This window comes from Abramis brama (assembly GCF_963993115.1).
Source record: "Abramis brama genome assembly, chromosome: 16".
NCBI classification, from domain to species: Eukaryota; Metazoa; Chordata; class Actinopteri; order Cypriniformes; family Leuciscidae; genus Abramis; species Abramis brama.
In genome coordinates this window covers 5571441-5589671 of record NC_139978.1, presented here as the reverse complement: position 1 = coordinate 5589671, position 18231 = coordinate 5571441, and the positions used below count along the sequence as shown (strand labels likewise).

Here is an 18231-nt window from a genome sequence, read left to right as displayed (position 1 = left end):
CATTCGCCAAAATTGATTAGCCGAAATCAAAACGTGGACAGTGAAAGGAAATTACCGTTAGCGCGAGACGAGTCCGGCTTGAAGCGGAAGCGACCAGACGGCAGAGGATGTTCGCAAATCAAACAATGATTTGTCTCAAAACAGTGATTAAAAAAAGCTGTGATTGGATGATGACAGGTGTCGGTGATCATTCTCAAGTGTCGTGGTCAGCACTGCTGCTGTTGCTGTTGTATCAGTCAGTGGTTTATCAGCTTGTCAAAAAACGGGACACGGGAGGTTCACGCAAGGGACAAATAAATTAGGCCCAAAATGCGGGACGTCCCGCCTAATTCGGGACAGTTGGCAACCTTAGTGACAGTATCATCCTAAACCAGCAACCCTTCGCTCAACACCACCATCTACAGGCCGATGAGTGTACAGTCACTAAATGTGCACATAAATGAATTTATTTTATACCCCCCCATGGATGAAATTCTACGAAACTTAGCATACCCCCAGAGGATGTCAAGTTAATCATACACATGAAATATGGTGCAGTTCTGAACATCTCAACTGAAGATAGGGGCGATTAAAGCAGAATAATATTGCATTTTCATTTTTTATGGGAGGGGCGCAAATCACAAATGAGTGATTATGGGCTAGGTTGATGTGGGCCCTTAAGAGCAACATACCATAAAAATTTCTTCATCCTCGGTGCCACGGTTCAGGTAGTTATTTAGGAAAAACTGCATTTTTTGGGTTTGGGGGGGCCCAGCACGGGGGGGGAGTGGCCCCCGGGGACCAAACGAAATTTTTCCGTAAAAGTCTAGTGGGGCTACATGCCCACCAAATTTCATGTTCCCCGGTGTTTCGGTGTCCCTGGTATCGTTGACGAAAAATTCAGTAGATGACGAAAAAAAAAAAAAAAAAAAACTTTGACAATCCCTATATGACCGCTTTCGCTAGCTACGCTAGCGGCGGTCATAATAAAGCGCCTTTAATTGCCACAGCACACCGGCAAACGTAATGATTATGAATGTGTCGTAAAAAAAAAAACAGAATCAGACTGTCTAAACATTTTAATCATTTATTGGTAATGTTTTCTGTGTTTTCGGCTGCAAGGATTAAGTCATCAATGGTGAGTGGTCTTCGCAGTAGTGGATGTGCGTATATGCATGTTTCATACAGATTACATAATCGGAGAATATTTATGTTCATTCAAATGTAAAAATGTCAAGCTTTCTATAGAAATATTTCTCATGTCTCATGAGTTTCGGTTCATTTATGTGATGCGCTCAAGTTCAAGACCGAATCGACAGCAAGCACCATTATTTTACAAAAACACAACATTTTGTGAGTTTACAGAAATAAAAGTAGACCCTTTACAGTTTGCATTACTCTTATCTGTATGACCAAAAATGATGGAGTATTTTAAGTTAAATGTAAGTGACTGGCGCCTATATGCCATGGAGTAGCGCGCTCTCCACACAAACACTTGAATATGCGCCTAATAATAGCACACGTCTAGGTTAACATTAGATCGAGCGGACGTGTAAAGTGCAGCTTCTTACATGTTTCAAGTGATAAGCCATATTTGAGGTCGATAAATGTTAGGATTTCCTGCCGTTAACGATCTGTCCGTGTGATTTCACCACTATTTTTCCATGTTTTTTTTTCTGCAACTAAACGACTAATACAATTTTGGTCGACTAAAGCTTCTTCTAGCCGACTAACGGTTAGTCGACTATTTGGGGGCAGCCCTAATAATATGTGATGTGCAAATAGATGTGCTTTGGATAAAAGCATCTGGCAAATGCATAAATGTAAATGTAAATGTAGATTCCTGCTTACTTGGGCATTCTGGAGTCCGTGACCACCATGGCTCGACTGAAGACCACCTTCAGGTCTACAGGCTCGAGGATGTGGAAAGCAGACTGTCTCAGCGGACGAGCCCTCTTCCAGTCACCACCTGATGCGACACACAGCATGATGAACCACAGCGCTGTAACGTCTACTTTTGATCAGTTACTGTGCATGTCTGCGCACCTGCTTTGGTGTAGAGGAACTGTAAACTGCTCAGCTGGATATCAAAGCTGTCATACGCTCGAGACATGATGTCCTCGATAGTGCTGCTGACCGCAGACAGCTGAGGCAGGTCCGCTCTGCTCTGACTGGACATCTGCACACAACACACACACACTTTTAACCATTTATTACTTTCTAAAATAATAAGACAGCTATATTTACATTTATAAAACACCATTTATATTGTGCAAGAAAACAAATATTTAAAGAGCTTTCTTTCCTCTGAAGCCGTTATTTCAGCCGTTTTTACCTGGAAATTACCCAAATCCAGAATTGCAAGGTTGTGTTTGGAGTCATAAAAGCCGTTTTCTGGTACAATGACATATGAGGCCTTGAAGTTTATCTTCAGATCAAGAACCTTCTGAGTCTCAATGATGTACATCAGCCCTGTCAACAATGAACAATTCTGTTTTAGTACTACTGTAGCTACTATTTAATAACCACAGATAAAGGGTACAATTTTGATAAATTATTTTATTTTAAATAAATAGAAGTTATTTTAACTTATAAAAGACTAAAATGCATAGGAAATCTGCAGTTATGATAGCTTGGCCTTGCCTGTAATCGACATGCTCAGCATTGCAGCTTATATTGGCCAAAAACGGTCTAGTGAACATGTGAGTCCACACACACACACACACACACACACACACACACACCTGTGGAGGTCTTGTCTCTGAACAGCTCCAGCTTCATGAGGGTGGCATTGGTCAGTTCATCCAGCTGCAGGTCTTTAGGAGGCATGAAGAAAGCTGACATACTGTTCACTGTCATCTACAAAAAAACACAAAACACACTTAATAAACATGCCATGATCCATCCATTCCAACGTGATGACGCAATGCGTGGCGCATCTCAGAGATGGTACACGACGAGCATATGGTTAAAAAGTATATATATATTATAGATTTTTTATTTTTTATATATTATATATATATTTTATATAATGACTGATCGTTTCGCGAGATAAGACCCATATTTCTCGACTGGGATCGTGTCGAGACTTTGAAGCTGCATTGAGACATTTGAACCTTCTTTGAACATTGGAATAGTTGGTTGCAACTTAAGTCCATTCTGTGTAGAAAAATCCTGGAATGTTTTCCTCAAAAACCTTAATTTCTTTTCGACTGAAGAAAGAAAGACATGGATATCTTGGATGACATCGGGGTGAGTAAATTATCAGCAAAACATTTTTTGAAAGTGAACTAATCCTTCTCAGCAGTTTTCCACCAAAATAAAAGTTTGAGGGTTTAACATTTGAAAGTGAAGAATTTAAGACATAAATATTAGTATTGTAACTTGTTATTTATTATCCAATATAATTTTTCTATTGAACAGTGCAATTGTATTATTACAATATATATATACCTATGTGTGTGTGTGTGTATATATATATATATATTATTACAATAACTATATACAGTATATATATTATATATATTTAAGTTTATCACAAAAATCGCTGCAAAAGATGCTTTCCAACAGGTTTTATCGTAGTTTTTGTCAAACACAAACAAAAAAAACTCGGACAAAAACTACGATAAAACCTGTTGGAAAGCATCTTTTGCAGCGATTTTTGTGTGAGCATATCAGTGAACACCCCTGACCACTTGGTGAGTTTCACGTCTTTGTAAATGAAAGTTTAATGCGTTTTTTGGAAGGATTGTTCCAGTGCCCATAGGCTTCCATTCTGTAGGTGGGGGGGGGGGAAAGCGAAAGAAACCTAAAATTCTCTGGACAGCAGCATGTGTCCAAATTTTAATTTTAACCGTTCTATTTCATCAGAAACGATCTGAAAACAGGGCTTTAAGTGCAAAATACCAAACTTGTCCTTTAAATTATTTTTCCATCACCATGTCCCCTTTAGGTGCTCCGTATGTAAACACCATCAAAAAGCAACTATTTCTATTGGCATCAGAGCGTGGCATCTTAGTTCATTTTGCCTGGATGTCTCAGCAGCAGCAATATATAGACATGTTCAAATGAGATTAAATGTTTATCAATCAGCTTTTCAAATCACAATGACAAAATAATACATTTTTGACCAAATTGTGCAGCCCTTAAAAGTAGAAAAATGTAATAATTTATTTATCTGCATGTCATGTGACCATTAACCAACATCACAGAACCGTGATTATGCAAATGTGTTGTTAAATTATTTAACTTTTAACTTAAAATCTCAGGAAAATCAAGAAAATATTGTATGACAGATGGATTCAGCTGACAAAAAAATAACAGTTTGTGAATCCCTGGCATAGAGAGATGCTTCCTGACACTCACAGCGTCATAGATGATCTCCAGCGCCTGGGACTCGATGCGGAGTCTCTGGTCCGCACTCGCGTCCAGCGGGTTCGTCTCGAACATGAGGTTCAGAAGAGTCTTATCTTTCATCCCGTCCACATGGCGTGGCGACAGCAGGACAGGGGCCGAATTGCCTCGTGGGAGACCCGACACTTCAAACGATGACAGCTGAGCAGAGATCCTGAATAAAACAAACATATATCACACATCTGAGACAAACACAAATCACAAACATCTTTTCAACATCATAATCAACAAAAATTCTTTTTACGCTAATTTTCTCACAAAGGAAGTCTGTGTGGAAAGACATTCTGAAGAGTTAAAAAGCCAAACGTGCACCTGTCTAAAATTGTACATTTTATCTAAAATTCCCTTTCTGGTGTCAATCATGTGAAAGTTACTGCAAGATTTATTAATCTTGCCCTACAGACTTCCATTGTAAGGGCATTAGAGTAAACAGGTTTTGTGCTTGTTTCACAAACTGAGGAACAAATCAAAAGTATTTTCTGGGGTAATCAACAGCTAAGTTGTATTAAACACATACAATTCCTTCAAATAAAATGAAAGTGGGATTCAAGCATTTGATAACTGTAATAAAGAAGTGGTAAACAAAAATGAGAGTAGCAGTTTAACGGAGATGATATGAATTGAAAAGAGAAGGCGTACTTTATTGCTTGAGCCGCAGGTCTTTGAGCCAGCATGGCTTTCAGATCAATGACGGACAGTTTGATTATCTCCGGCTTCTCTCGGCTCTCTTTGATTGACAGGGACAGGCGGAGAAGCTGGAAATTGATCTTCATATTTTCAAACTGCAAACAAAAATATAAGTCAGAGGGGTGATGACTTACATAAAGTTAAACCTCTTACAGGGATAGTTCACCCAACAATTTAAATTAGCCCATTATTTACTCACCCTGAAGTCATCCTAGGTGTATATGACATTCTTCTTTCAGACGGGCTCTTACAAGCTTTATAATGGCAGTGAATGGCTGCTTCTGTTTAGAAGTCCATAAAAGTAAAAAGTGCATCTATCCATCATAAAGATAAAAGTGCATCTATCTATCTATCATAAAAGTGCATCTATCCATCATAAAAGTGCATCTATCCATGATAAAAGTGCATCTATCCATCATAAAAGTGCATCTATCCATGATAAAAGTGCATCTATCCATGATAAATGTGCATCTATCCATGATAAATGTGCATCTATCCATGATAAATGTGCATCTATCCATCATAAATGTGCATCTATCCACCATAAAAGTGCATCTATCCACGATAAAAGTGCATCTATCCACGATAAAAGTGCATCTATCCACGATAAAAGTGCATCTATCCATCATAAAAGTGCATCTATCCATCATAAAAGTGCATCTATCCATGATAAAAGTGCATCTATCCATCATAAAAGTGCATCTATCCATCATAAAAGTGCATCTATCCATCATAAAAGTGCATCTATCCACGATAAAAGTGCATCTATCCATGATAAAAGTGCATCTATCCATCATAAAAGTGCATCTATCCATCATAAAAGTGCATCTATCCATGATAAAAGTGCATCTATCCATGATAAAAGTGCATCTATCCATCATAAAAGTGCATCTATCCATCATAGAAGTGCATCTGGACTTTTATAGACTTCAAAACAGAAACAGCCATTCACTGCCATTATAAAGCTTGGAAGAGCCAGGACATTTTTTAATATAACGCTGATTGTATTCGTTTGAAAGAAGAATGTCATATACACCTAGGATAGCTTGAGGGTGAGTAAATCATGGGCTAATTTTCATTTTTGGGTGAACTATCCCTTTAAGCTGAATCATGTTAATTGACTGGAATGTCCTGCTTATGTGAGAAGGCTAAAAGTATTAGCACTACTAATGCATTAACACTAAATTAAATCTATAAGAGGAAACTGGATTTATATATGCTATGATTGTTTGTCATTAACCTTTTTTGGCAGGTTAGGATTGACGGCTGTCTCGCTGTATCCAATGGCAGCGTACAGTTTGGCTTTCTCTGCTGGGGTCATTAGCCCATCAAAACCTTAGAGTGAATGAAACAGAAAATCCATCAGAAACAGATCTACATACATGTGGGATTCTGTGGAATATTAGGAATCACATGAATCTGCAGAGCGTTCTGTGGAATTCTAGTCACATTTATTTATATAGCGCTTTTTACAATACAGATTGTTTCAAAGCAGCTTTACAGAGATAACAGGAAAATAATGCAAAACAAAATATGTTTACAGAAAAAAATAACGTCACAGTCCAGCATAAGTAAGTTAAAAAAAAAACTTTTTTGTTGTAAAAAAGTTATTAATTTAGTTCATTTATATATATGTATAGCCGCTCTGGAGAAAACAGTAGACACATTTCCATTACCCTTCAAATTGCAATTGCGAATTGAAAATACGCCCAATGGAAACGCATCAATTTCGCAAAAACTCCCATTTATCGCAAAACAGTTTTTACGCTCGCATGAGGTGTTTTTCAGGCAATTCGAAAAAGGAATATTTCGCAAAACTGCAATGGAAACAGTTTTTGCGCATTTACAGGTCACCTGACGTAGATGACGCGGTGTGTTTGGACAGAATACGAGACAGAGCTCTTTAATAAATTCATAAAAGACAAAAGAATTACAGGAATAATGGATTCTAAACCTCAAATAAATGCCACAATCAAGACCTCGAAAATGAGGGAGAAACACCCAGAAACACCTCATATGTGCCGCTCACAAGTATAATAAGGGTCGTTCCTTCCATTAATGCTTGGAAAACACACATACATCTCCTTCAATTAATAATAATGGCTAGTGCGGTGGCTGGGATATAGTACATAAACCTACCAACGTCCGTTGCCATGATTTTTGGAATGATTTTACTTATCGCGAGAGGATAAAATGAATGTTTTAGTCGCATAACATCGGTTAATGGAAACGCCGTCATTTCGCAATAGTTTTTTGTCGACATTTAGAAAAAGAAAAAAAAATTCGCAAAAGTGATGTCATCGTCCAGCTCAGTTCAGTTCTCATATAATGGTGTCAATGCAGGCCGATCAATAATATTGTTGAATATTAAATTAAATGTTACATTTAATGTTTATTTCATGTTTAAATAAAATGAGTTCTAGACCACAGATTCTGTAGTTATGCTTTACTAAACAGATACAGAGCGCAGTCAAACCTCCTGTTTTGACGTCTTTGGTTTGCGTTTCACTTTCTCCAGACCAGTTCCACATCCAGCCGAACCAGCCCTGTGACTGTTCCTCCTCAACCTTCACACCGGGGCGGTTTATCCTGAGACCCGCCTTGGAGGCCTACATCACCAGACGCACAACATGCAAGAAGTCAACAAGTGTGGTTCAGTTAGAAACTTCACTTTGCTAGCTGAGCTACAGGAACACACTTCCAGTTATATGATCCATAGGCCACACTGTATTCAGGATTCAAATGATCTAATAATATTATACGACTGTGAAACTGATGTCACGTCACCTCCATCTCAGCTTGCTGTCTTGCCATTGTGATGTTGAATATATCCAGGGTTCTTTCCGTGTGCTTAAGGGTGAACAAAAGTAACAAGGTTATGCTCAAAACAGAGCAGTCATGGAAATGACATCAGGCTTAACTGTTTTTTTGCCACATTTTAAGCTTAAAGTTAAAAATGAACTGTGTTAGAAATGATCTATTCTGAACAGAACACACTAGATTTATGGACTTTTTACTGCAAATTGAAATGTGAAGAGCACCTGAGTATGTTACATTATTTATAATAAAGTAGCATCATGCATCAGTCAACAGAGGCTCAATCTTTTTCAGAGCAGTAGCGTTATGCTCTCTTTGAAAGTGTTTTTTTTAATCTAATGCAGTATTTAGGTATTACAGAGCATATTAAAGTAATGTATACTACTTTTGTTCAGAAGAAAGACAATATCCATATACAAGATTTTGAGAATATGTCTTCTAAAGTTAGCCTAAAAATGTAAAAACACACACAAACGTCATTCCAAACTAATATGCTGTGACTGTTTTTTTTATCATAAAAGGAGAATTTTTCTGAATAGTCTTTATGCAGTTCTTGCCAGTTCACAAAGACTAAAGCACATCATCATTTGCCATTTCACAAATACAGTTTAGTGGCCACAACTGTCAAACTCCAAAACAAAACTAAACAAAAACACAGCCATATTTTCACCGTTCATAGTGACTATGGCTGTCAAAACAAAACAAAAACTAAACTAAAAAACTAATTTGCCATTTCAAAAATACATTTTATAGTGACCATGGCTGTCAAACTCCAAAACAACAAAACAAAACAAAAACATCAAAATCAAACAAAACCAAACAAAAACAATATTTGAGTGATTGTCAATTGTCAAAACAAAATAACAAACCAAAACCAAAACCAACCCATTTCACAAATACCATTCATAATGAACAATGAGGTGGTGATGGCGCAGTGGATAAAACACATGCCTTTGGTGTGAGAGACCCGGGTTCGAATCCACTGTGAGACACCAATGTGTCCCTGAGCAAGACACTTAACCCCTAGTTGCTCCAGAGGCGTGCGACCTCTGACATGTATAGCAATTGTAAGTCGCTTTGGATAAAAGCGTCAGCTAAATGAATAAATGTAAAATAAATGTAAATGTAAATGAACAAGGCTATCAAAACAAAACTAAACCACAGCCTTATTTGCCATTTCACAAATACAGTTAATAGTGATGATGACTGCCAAACTCCTAAACAAAAACAACAAAACAAAAAAAAGCCATATTTGCTAGTTCACTCTTCAAAGTGACCATGGCTGTCAAAACCAAACAAAAAACTAAACCACAGACTTATTGTCCATTTCTTGACCATGCCTGTCAAAACAATGAAATAAATAAAACAAAAACAAATGAGATTTCTCTCATTTTGTGTTCAACAGAAAAAAATAACAGCATACGGGTTTGGAAGGACATGAGAGCAAGCTTCCCCCATGCTCAGCGCTCACCCACCTCCAGCTCCTTCAGCAGACTCTCGGCAGGTTTCTTACTGGTGATTTTGCTCTTATAGATCTCTCTGTACTTCTTCACATGTTGCCGATGGCGTCGGATATGCTGCCACGACCACATGTGAAGGCGGGGCTTGATGTTGACCTCCAAAACGCCTGTGATCACATATCTCCACCTGCGACGACAACCACACATACAGAAGGCACAGAACCTCACAGAATTACACAACTACAAATCGAATTAAAGCTGCAAGCAGCATTTATCGGGGTTCAAGCATTTATGGCCTTTAAGCACATAAGCATTTAAGACATTAAGTTTTGTTTAGCAAGCATTTAACCACTGAAATAATAGATGGAAAAGTCCATTTACAGCCAATACAGGCAATTTACCATAGGAAATATATGGTTTTCAAAGCTTTTTTACAGTTATAGCGCCACCTATGGTCCGATCTCCATACAATTTTGCATGATTGTTTACTATGTTATGTCACATATGCCCACCAATTTTTGTGAAGTTCTGAGTTTTCATTTAGGATTTATAGGCTTTTTAGTATGTTTTGCCACGCCCATTTTATAAATCACCCTATTATAGCCATCCAAATGCAAAAGTTCAACTTTATTTAGATAATTATTGATCTAGAGAGTCTTAGAAATTTTTTCTGCCTAAATCGAAATTGCACATTTTGGATCACAGTGCTGTAAGACACTTGAGTCTAGGACAAACGGTCTAAGAGTTATCAGCGATTTTGCACTTTTGGTTGCTGTAGCGCCACCTATGGGCCAATCGGGGTCATACTCTGATAGGTTCTCCCCAAATTGAGGCTTACCATCTGGCCAGGTTTCAAGTCTCTAGGCCTTACGGTTTGGCCTGCACGATCAGTTTTACAAATCCTTACAATTACAATAGGGTTTCACTAATTATCCAAGACCACACACTCCAAATGCACGTACCACTGATGAGCGTTAGTGTGAACCGGCACATTTGGACGATATTTCCTGTACGGAAGGTTACGGGTCATCATGTCCACCGAGCCCAACAGCTCCAGAATGCTGACGTACTAGAAAATAAACGCCGTAAAGTCACATGAATGTTTTGTCATTATTTGTTGGCTGAATTAGACCAAACGAAACACGTTTTCCTCACCTGTGGCCGGCTCAGCTCCACAGCCACCTCAGCAAGGTTCACCACCAGGTCCACTTTCGGCGAGGAGAAGTCCACATCGGAGCGAGGATTCATGCGCAGCTTGGCATTCGCAGATATTGGACGAAAGACTGAATAAAAACAAAGTTGGTTTGTATTTTCTTGATACTATATTTGTTTAGAAGAAAGACAATATCCAAATACAAGAATTTGCAAATATGTGACCCTGGACCACAAACCCAGTCACATGGGTGAAATTGAGATTTATGCATGATATGGAAGCTGAATAAATAAGCTTTTCATTGATGTATGGTTTGTTAGGATAGGACAATATTTGGCCGAGATACAACTATTGAACATCTGGAATCTGAGGGTGCAAAAAAATCTAAACATTGAGAAAATCTCCTTTAAAGTTGTCCATTTATGTTCACGATTGTGCTGCATTCACTCACAAAAATAAATGTTTTATATATTTACGGTAGGATATTTACAAAATATCTTCATGGAACATGATCTTTACTTCATATCCTAATGATTTTTGGCATAAAAGAAAAATCAATCATTTTGACCCATACAATGTATAGTTGGCTATTGCCACAAATGAACCCGTGCGACATGTGACTGGTTTTGTGATCCAGGGTCACATATGATAAATATTTTATTTATTTTTTTATTTTAAATATTTTTATATTTTATTGTCCTATCCTAACAAACCATACATCAGTGGAAAGCTTATTTATTCAGCTTTCAGATGATTTATAAATCTCAATTTAAAAAAATTGACCCTTGTGACTGGTTTTGTGGTCCAGGGTCACATATTATCATGAAACACGTATTATCATGTATGTTGAATACACATTTGAGAATGAAAAGCAAGACGGAACTCACTGAAATGATAATCCTGAGGGATAGCGTTCTGGACAGCTACACTGTGCTTCAGGTACCGCTGTGAAAAATACAAAAGAACAATTAATGAAGATGGGAGATCTCTTTTCCTCAGACTCACAGATGAATGAAACGGAGATGTGAAGGCCTACCAGAGCCTCGTCAGGGTTGTGGTTGGAGTAAAGCTCTGAATTCACGTTCCAGTACGCAAACAGATTGTCCAAACGTACGAGCTAAATGAAGTAACAAGCGGTATTAGTGAACAATACTGGTTAACTCTGCCACTCATAACCCTGAAAGTAAAAAAAACCCGTTTTAAACCTTAAAAAAGAGCTTGGCTTTCTCATCCAGAAGACACGGGTTCCAATTCTGATCGGCTGTCTGGAAAATGTAACAAAAATTGTATTAAACAGACAGACAAACACATAGCCAGGATGTATTTCACCACAAACAACTATATATTGAATCCATAAAACAGTATATTAAACGTGGGGCGCATAAACAGGGTTTCCGCAGGTTTCTTCAAATTAAATTTAATGCTTTTCAATGCCTTTTTTAATGCCTTTTTTTAACTTTTTAATGCCATACATGATCCATGACTAACCAGATATTTTATATATATATATATATATATATATATATATCAATCGATTTTAAAAAGTAACTCAATTATTTAAAAAAAATTCTGTGATTAATCGCAATTAAAAACACTTACATTTTTGTAGGTTTATATCTAGTTTATATATTTTATAGTGTAATAATTTCACAGTTAATCTCCTAATTAATGTAGAAAAAGCATACAGTATATTTTAAATACTTGTCTAATGGCATCTTTTTTTATGAATGAAGGTCTCACTGATACTAATACAAATATTGATGTCTGGATAAAAATTGTTGATAGTATAACATTTTCTTCAAAAATATATCTACATTTTTAATGCCTGTAGGATTAAAATTGTATGCTTTTTAATGCTATTTAAGGCCTTAATTTTTGCAAAGTTCATTTAATGACTTTTAATGCTTTTTAATGCGGAAACCCTGATAAAAGAAGTGATTATGATTAATCACATCTAACTAAAAAGTTTGTAAATGTATATATTAGGGCTGTCAAATTTAACACGTTAACGCATGCAATTTTTTTTCTTCAGTTTAACACATTAAAAATATTTAATGCAATTAACGCAGCATCCATTTTTTCATCCATAAGTGACCTGTTGCTGTGATCTCAGTTATTAATGATAGTCAAAGAACAAAAGAAAAAGAGCAAATCACTCACTGCTCTTGACTAAATAACATTTGTAGCTTTACTAAGGATTAATCTACATTTAATGTATAATTTATGCAGTGAAGACTGTGAAGTGTACATGTTAGACCTACCTGAACATCTTAAAGCACCGTTTACAAGGTTACATTCGTCAAAAACAATGAAAACAATAACTTTTTGCGCATTTTGACAGAGCAAGTAAAAATCTGAACTGGTCTGACTGGGTCACTAGAAATATTTGAGCCCTGATATAATGAAGCGTATGTGACATTTATTATAATGGGTTTATGTGAAGATTGTTTCAAGTTTACTTAAATTAAAAGATGACGTATTTTTTAAAGCCTAATAAATGTTTTAAAAAAACGATAAGCTTTCAATTATACTTTAATGCTGAATGGCTATAATTAATAGCTAAAATTAAAAACAAAAAATAACTTTCATAGAGACATCAGTAGCAGTGATACTGGCCTTCTTTAATAAAAATATGCCATTAAACAAATATTTAAGATACAGACTACTGTCTTTGTGTTGTTTCTATGTTAATTTGGGGATTAAATGTGAATTTATAAATAAAAAAAATGTAATGTTATGTTTTATTAATCGCGATTAATTACAGAAAAATGTGCGATTAATTAGTTATTTTTTTTGACAGCACTAATATTATACATTATATTTACTATTTTTATTTATAGTAAATATAAAATAATGTATTTACATGTCAAAATAAAAGTTATTGATTTTTTATAAATATATATATTTACAAAATAACATGTAATTCACTTTAAATTAATATATTTTTTGTTTAATATTTTGTTTCACAGTATTTATAAAATATATATTATTTATTGTATTTTATAGTATTAAGAAATACTATAAAAATAGGCTTTATTGTTTTTATGCAAAATATATATATTGCTATTATCTCTTATCATTTCTTGATTTATATGAGATTCATTCATAAATGATTTTATTTTGCATGAAATGATTGGCATACCTGGAGACTGAGGTTCTGCAGGGACACTCCGAATGAGAGCGGAGCATTGGGATTAGTGACCTAAAAAACATGTTTAACATTACAGTCTGCACTACACCTCATGCCACACGAGTGATAAAGCACATGGAGAGGCGTAAACACAAAGAAACATTAACATGTAAAAGCTCCAAACGTCAGAAGTACTCACATCATCCTCATAGCGGACGTGTATGTTGGAGATTTTCACCTGCACGTTTTTGATCACCTGTGTAACCAGTTTCTCCACAAATGTGTCCTGCTTCTCTGCCTTTGGATCCTCTGAATACAAAAACACGAATCATGCAAATGTGTGTCATCCGTCTCCATGAACGAGTAAAGTGAGCTGGAATGATTTACTGCACCTTTTTCTGCTGCTTTCTGTTTGGTCTCCTCGATGCGCTGGAGTTCCCTCTGCCGAGACTCCTGAAGCTGTCGCTCTTCCTTCTCCGCGTCGTACTTTATACCTGCGTGAAGAGACGCAAGAAGCCTGTTATCAGAGCAAACTGGCTGGATCATACGCATGCAGGGATCTTCTGTGACGCCTGGCAGTCAAATAAGTATCACACTTCAATAAACTGTTTTTGTTTGTTTACACTTTATTGTCCCCATTCGAGGAAACTAGTTCTGCAGCAAAAGACACACAAACAATACATAATACACAAACGATATATAAAACACATCGCACAGTCATAGTTCATATCAAAAATCGACCTACTGTATGAATAGTTCATAAAACCAACAGCCACCGAAACTTAAAACGTTTTGTTCTTCCACCCAACACCCTAAAACGACGCCCAGAAGGCAACAATTAAAATTCTTTACAAAAAAGATGATCTACATTTCTTAAAATTGAATGTGCCTTATTCAAAACCTGTCTAAGATAAATATCAATTGGCTGAATTTGACTTACTCCCATGACCTTTCCTCCCACCTTAACAAGACTATTCAATAGGGCTGGGTATTGACACAAATTTCACAATTCGATTCAATTTCGATTCACAAGCTCGATTCGATTTCGATTACAATTCGATTCAGTATTGATGATTTTGGATATCAGGTACAATACATTGCAAATTTTCTCAAGGAAAACAAATCTCTTAACTAATGCTGTAACTATGGGAGTCAGTTGTAGCCTATAGGCTTCATTAGCCTACTATAATATTGAAGGTAAAAATGAACTGATTTGTATACAAACACTTAAATTACACTTATTTATTTTTATAATAATAAAGTTATATGAAATTATATAAAAATTTAAATGGTGGCTGTCATAAAAAACTTTCCAGATTTATTCAAACATGCATTAAATATTGAAGAATATTAAAAATTATAATGAATATATAATATGGTGCATATATTTAGCAGAATGCTCCTCTCTAGAGTTAATTTTTCCAGCTGACTGAGAGTTTATGGTCACTGGATATGGTTTTTCAGAGGTAAATGTGACGTTACATGACATTGTTCACAAGCTGTTTTACTGATGTCTTTCCACGGTTGAAACACTGAGCGATTCCATGTGACATGATACGGACTTCGAGAAGTTGTACTCTATCTTTTAACACACTTTCAGATGCTCATTCATGTTTATTTCACGCTGTAACTGGTATTAAAAATGTTCCATTCATTCATCAACTGAAAACAGGATGACTAATTGATTCTTGGGATTTAAGAATCGATATCGTTTCGTAAAAATGAGAATCGATTAAAATCGAAAAATCTATATTTTTTTACCCAGCCCTACTATTCAACCTATTCCTATTTGTCCTATTTTGTCAACTTTTACTTGCACTGACATACAGTAGCAAGACTTTTTCTTTTATTTGTCCTCTTTCATAGACAGCTATTTTCTTCTTGCCGTATAAATTTGTTTAAATTCTTAATATTTTAATACTTTTATTTAATAAGTGAATTGCGCTGCTTCTCTCACGAGAAATGAATCGCAGCTTCACTCTTTCTCAGCATGTGATTGGCTGTTCGCTATTGATGTCACTCCTAAACTCAGGATCAAAGCCTGAGTTGACAGAGAAAGTTGATGATCGGCATCATGTTTGGTTCTGTCAACTCGAAACTAATCCTGCAACCCTGAGTTTGTTGAACCGCCATCATGGCACAGGCCCCAGCTCTTACTAGCGGTCGGCACGATGAGCAGGTACACTTCATCCAGCGTGGCCTCCACAGACTGAGTGTACAGGTTCTTCCAGGGGATCTTCAACTCCAGACGACCTGCCAAAGACAGATATGAGCACTGGAAGACCTATGCATAATATATGACAGTGCATACTGGTTTAACAAAGTCATCAACCATGATTAGCACACTGCACTCCAACATCGGTCTTCTCTTACCAATGTGTCCTGCTCGGACTTTGAAGGGAATGTCCAGTTGACTCTGTTACAGAGATAAAACTCACATTAGAGCACTAGTTCACAAAGCATCAGAATAAATGCATTGAAAGGCTTCCTTAATGGATATTAAATGTCATTACATATCTAACGTGAAGCATAAAGCAACATACCAATGCATTTTCTTTTATCTCAAGGTTTCTTAATATGGCAGCACCTGCAACAGAGACATTGCTATGTTACCCGGCTTGGTCTACAATAATTCATATCATTGAGCAAATATTTACAGTGGTATTGAAAGTTACTTATCAGTGAGTCAATAAACCACACGGCAATATGGCATATCATAAAACTAAATAAATGTTGATGAATTTAGCATGCAGTTCTTTGAATGAATGAACGAACGAATCAAACTACAGCAGTGATTCTCAACCAGTATTGCCCCATATTTCCTCTGGTATTTCTGCTTGATTTCAAACGTTTTATTAAAGGCAGGGTAGGTAGGATTTTTCTTTAAAAAAAACATTCCAAATTTGTTTGAGAAATTTGTAGAGGGCCCCGGGCCCCTGGATGAGAACTACAGGGCGGTTTCAAAGTGATTTTCCATCACAGATATTGATTATCATCACAGGGCTGGGCAGCAAACAGTTGGGTGTAAACCAGATGTGTGTCAGTATAATGGATACTGAATAATGAATAATTGTTCTTAAAGTGACAGCAGCCTAATAAACCTGACGCTGCTCGGTGTCATTAATGTTAATCAAACAAAAGAGAAAATAACTTACTGCTCTTGACTGAATAACTTTATTAGCTTTAATAAGAATACATTTATATTTAATTCATACTGTGAAGACTATGCAATATTTTATTTTTACATTTGATTATTACATTTCTGTACTAATTCTAACCACATGTATATTGTACCTGAAAAACTTTTGTTGTTATATTGTATTTGTCTTATTGTTTGTAATTTGCTTCTTTTTTCTTAATTATAATATCAGATATAATATCAAATAACACAAAATAACTATATTGTGATTTATATCATAATCGTGAAATACAAATTCTCATTTTGTGAAATAAGAATATTGTCATATCGCCCAATCAAAGCCAAACCAATCTTATGGCGTCAGTAAAATGACTTTGGGTTTCAGATGTATAAAATACAAGACTACAGGAAGTGATTTTATACTAATCAGACCTACTTAAAAATTAGTTGTTGTTTTTTTAATGTTAGTTTTCATAAATATCTGATGGTATTGACAGAAAGTAGGGATGCAGCAGTGGAAACTAATAAAAGGAATATTTTATAAATTAACCTCTTCATTTTCTCACAATGTAGTAGTAAAAGATACATATTTATAATCATAATGTTGATAAAAATCAAGAGAAACTGAATGAAATGGTACATCCGTGTTAAATAATATTGTAGTCATAATCTCTGATTAATGTTTGACAGTCAAGACCCAGTGAAATGAATATAAACTGAAGCCGTCTCCCGGATCTCAGAATGAAAGTGAAGCCGTCTCTCCACAGTTCATCTAAAAGTGAGAACTGTGTCATGAATGTCTTGAATGGCAGGGCAAGCTTGAAGCTGGACAGCGGAAATCCCATTATCTTCCACTGTAAGAATGTTACTGGACATGTTTTAAGCCACATGAGAGTGAACAGAGTTTACATGTGGGGTGAACTATCCCGATCAAGGTGATACCATACTCATTCAGAGTAACATATATAACTAGACAGTGGAGCTAACCAACATCCCTACAATAGATTTAACCCAGAAGAGCAGATTATGCATGTAATACTGAGTTAGCTTTTAGTTAAGGGTTACTGTAAAACGCATGTTCAAATCTGTCAGATTCCAGTGTAAGGTCAGCTGACTCTTTTAACGTAAACGACCCTATATCTGTGTTGTGTGTGTTCATGAATGGACATAAAGGTGTTTTTATCAGCAAACACACGTTTGTATTTGACAGCTGACACGTTTACTGTACGTTACCTCCCCATATGCCGAGGCTGAGCTGCGAGCTGTCGAGGTTCACCACATAATCGCCCAGAAACCTGTTCAAGACATCGACCACCACTGACTCGAACACCATTTTTATGCGCTGCTCACACAACCATCAGCATGCTTTCCTTCGTCTGCGATTCCTGGAGCACCCGACAGTGTTGTTGGACTTACTACTGAGTGTCCCGTTTCCTGAAATAAACATCACTGG

General features: G+C 36.3%; 1 protein-coding gene across 4 annotated transcripts in view; it reads right to left on the bottom strand.

Moving 5' to 3' along the window:
• The window catches only part of vps13a (vacuolar protein sorting 13 homolog A), an 82832-nt gene extending 64601 nt beyond the window's left edge, over positions 1-18231 (bottom strand). For 3 of the 4 annotated variants that reach the window (XM_084138333.1, XM_084138334.1, XM_084138336.1), the window contains exons 1-22: positions 18012-18231; positions 16183-16226; positions 16013-16055; positions 15797-15892; positions 14032-14133; positions 13839-13948; positions 13652-13711; positions 11715-11774; positions 11546-11626; positions 11397-11454; positions 10512-10639; positions 10319-10425; positions 9372-9543; positions 7867-7929; positions 7556-7688; positions 6320-6414; positions 5032-5174; positions 4345-4546; positions 2724-2838; positions 2315-2451; positions 2026-2158; positions 1831-1948 (exon numbers count right to left, since the gene is read on the bottom strand). In XM_084138333.1, the coding sequence (XP_083994459.1) occupies positions 1831-1948; positions 2026-2158; positions 2315-2451; positions 2724-2838; positions 4345-4546; positions 5032-5174; positions 6320-6414; positions 7556-7688; positions 7867-7929; positions 9372-9543; positions 10319-10425; positions 10512-10639; positions 11397-11454; positions 11546-11626; positions 11715-11774; positions 13652-13711; positions 13839-13948; positions 14032-14133; positions 15797-15892; positions 16013-16055; positions 16183-16226; positions 18012-18111 (2300 nt within the window). In that variant the 5' untranslated portion in view covers positions 18112-18231. Of the gene's footprint in view, positions 1-1830; positions 1949-2025; positions 2159-2314; positions 2452-2723; positions 2839-4344; positions 4547-5031; positions 5177-6319; positions 6415-7555; positions 7689-7866; positions 7930-9371; positions 9544-10318; positions 10426-10511; positions 10640-11396; positions 11455-11545; positions 11627-11714; positions 11775-13651; positions 13712-13838; positions 13949-14031; positions 14134-15796; positions 15893-16012; positions 16056-16182; positions 16227-18011 lie in introns of those variants that run through there. The other variant, XM_084138335.1, reaches the window with a different exon arrangement.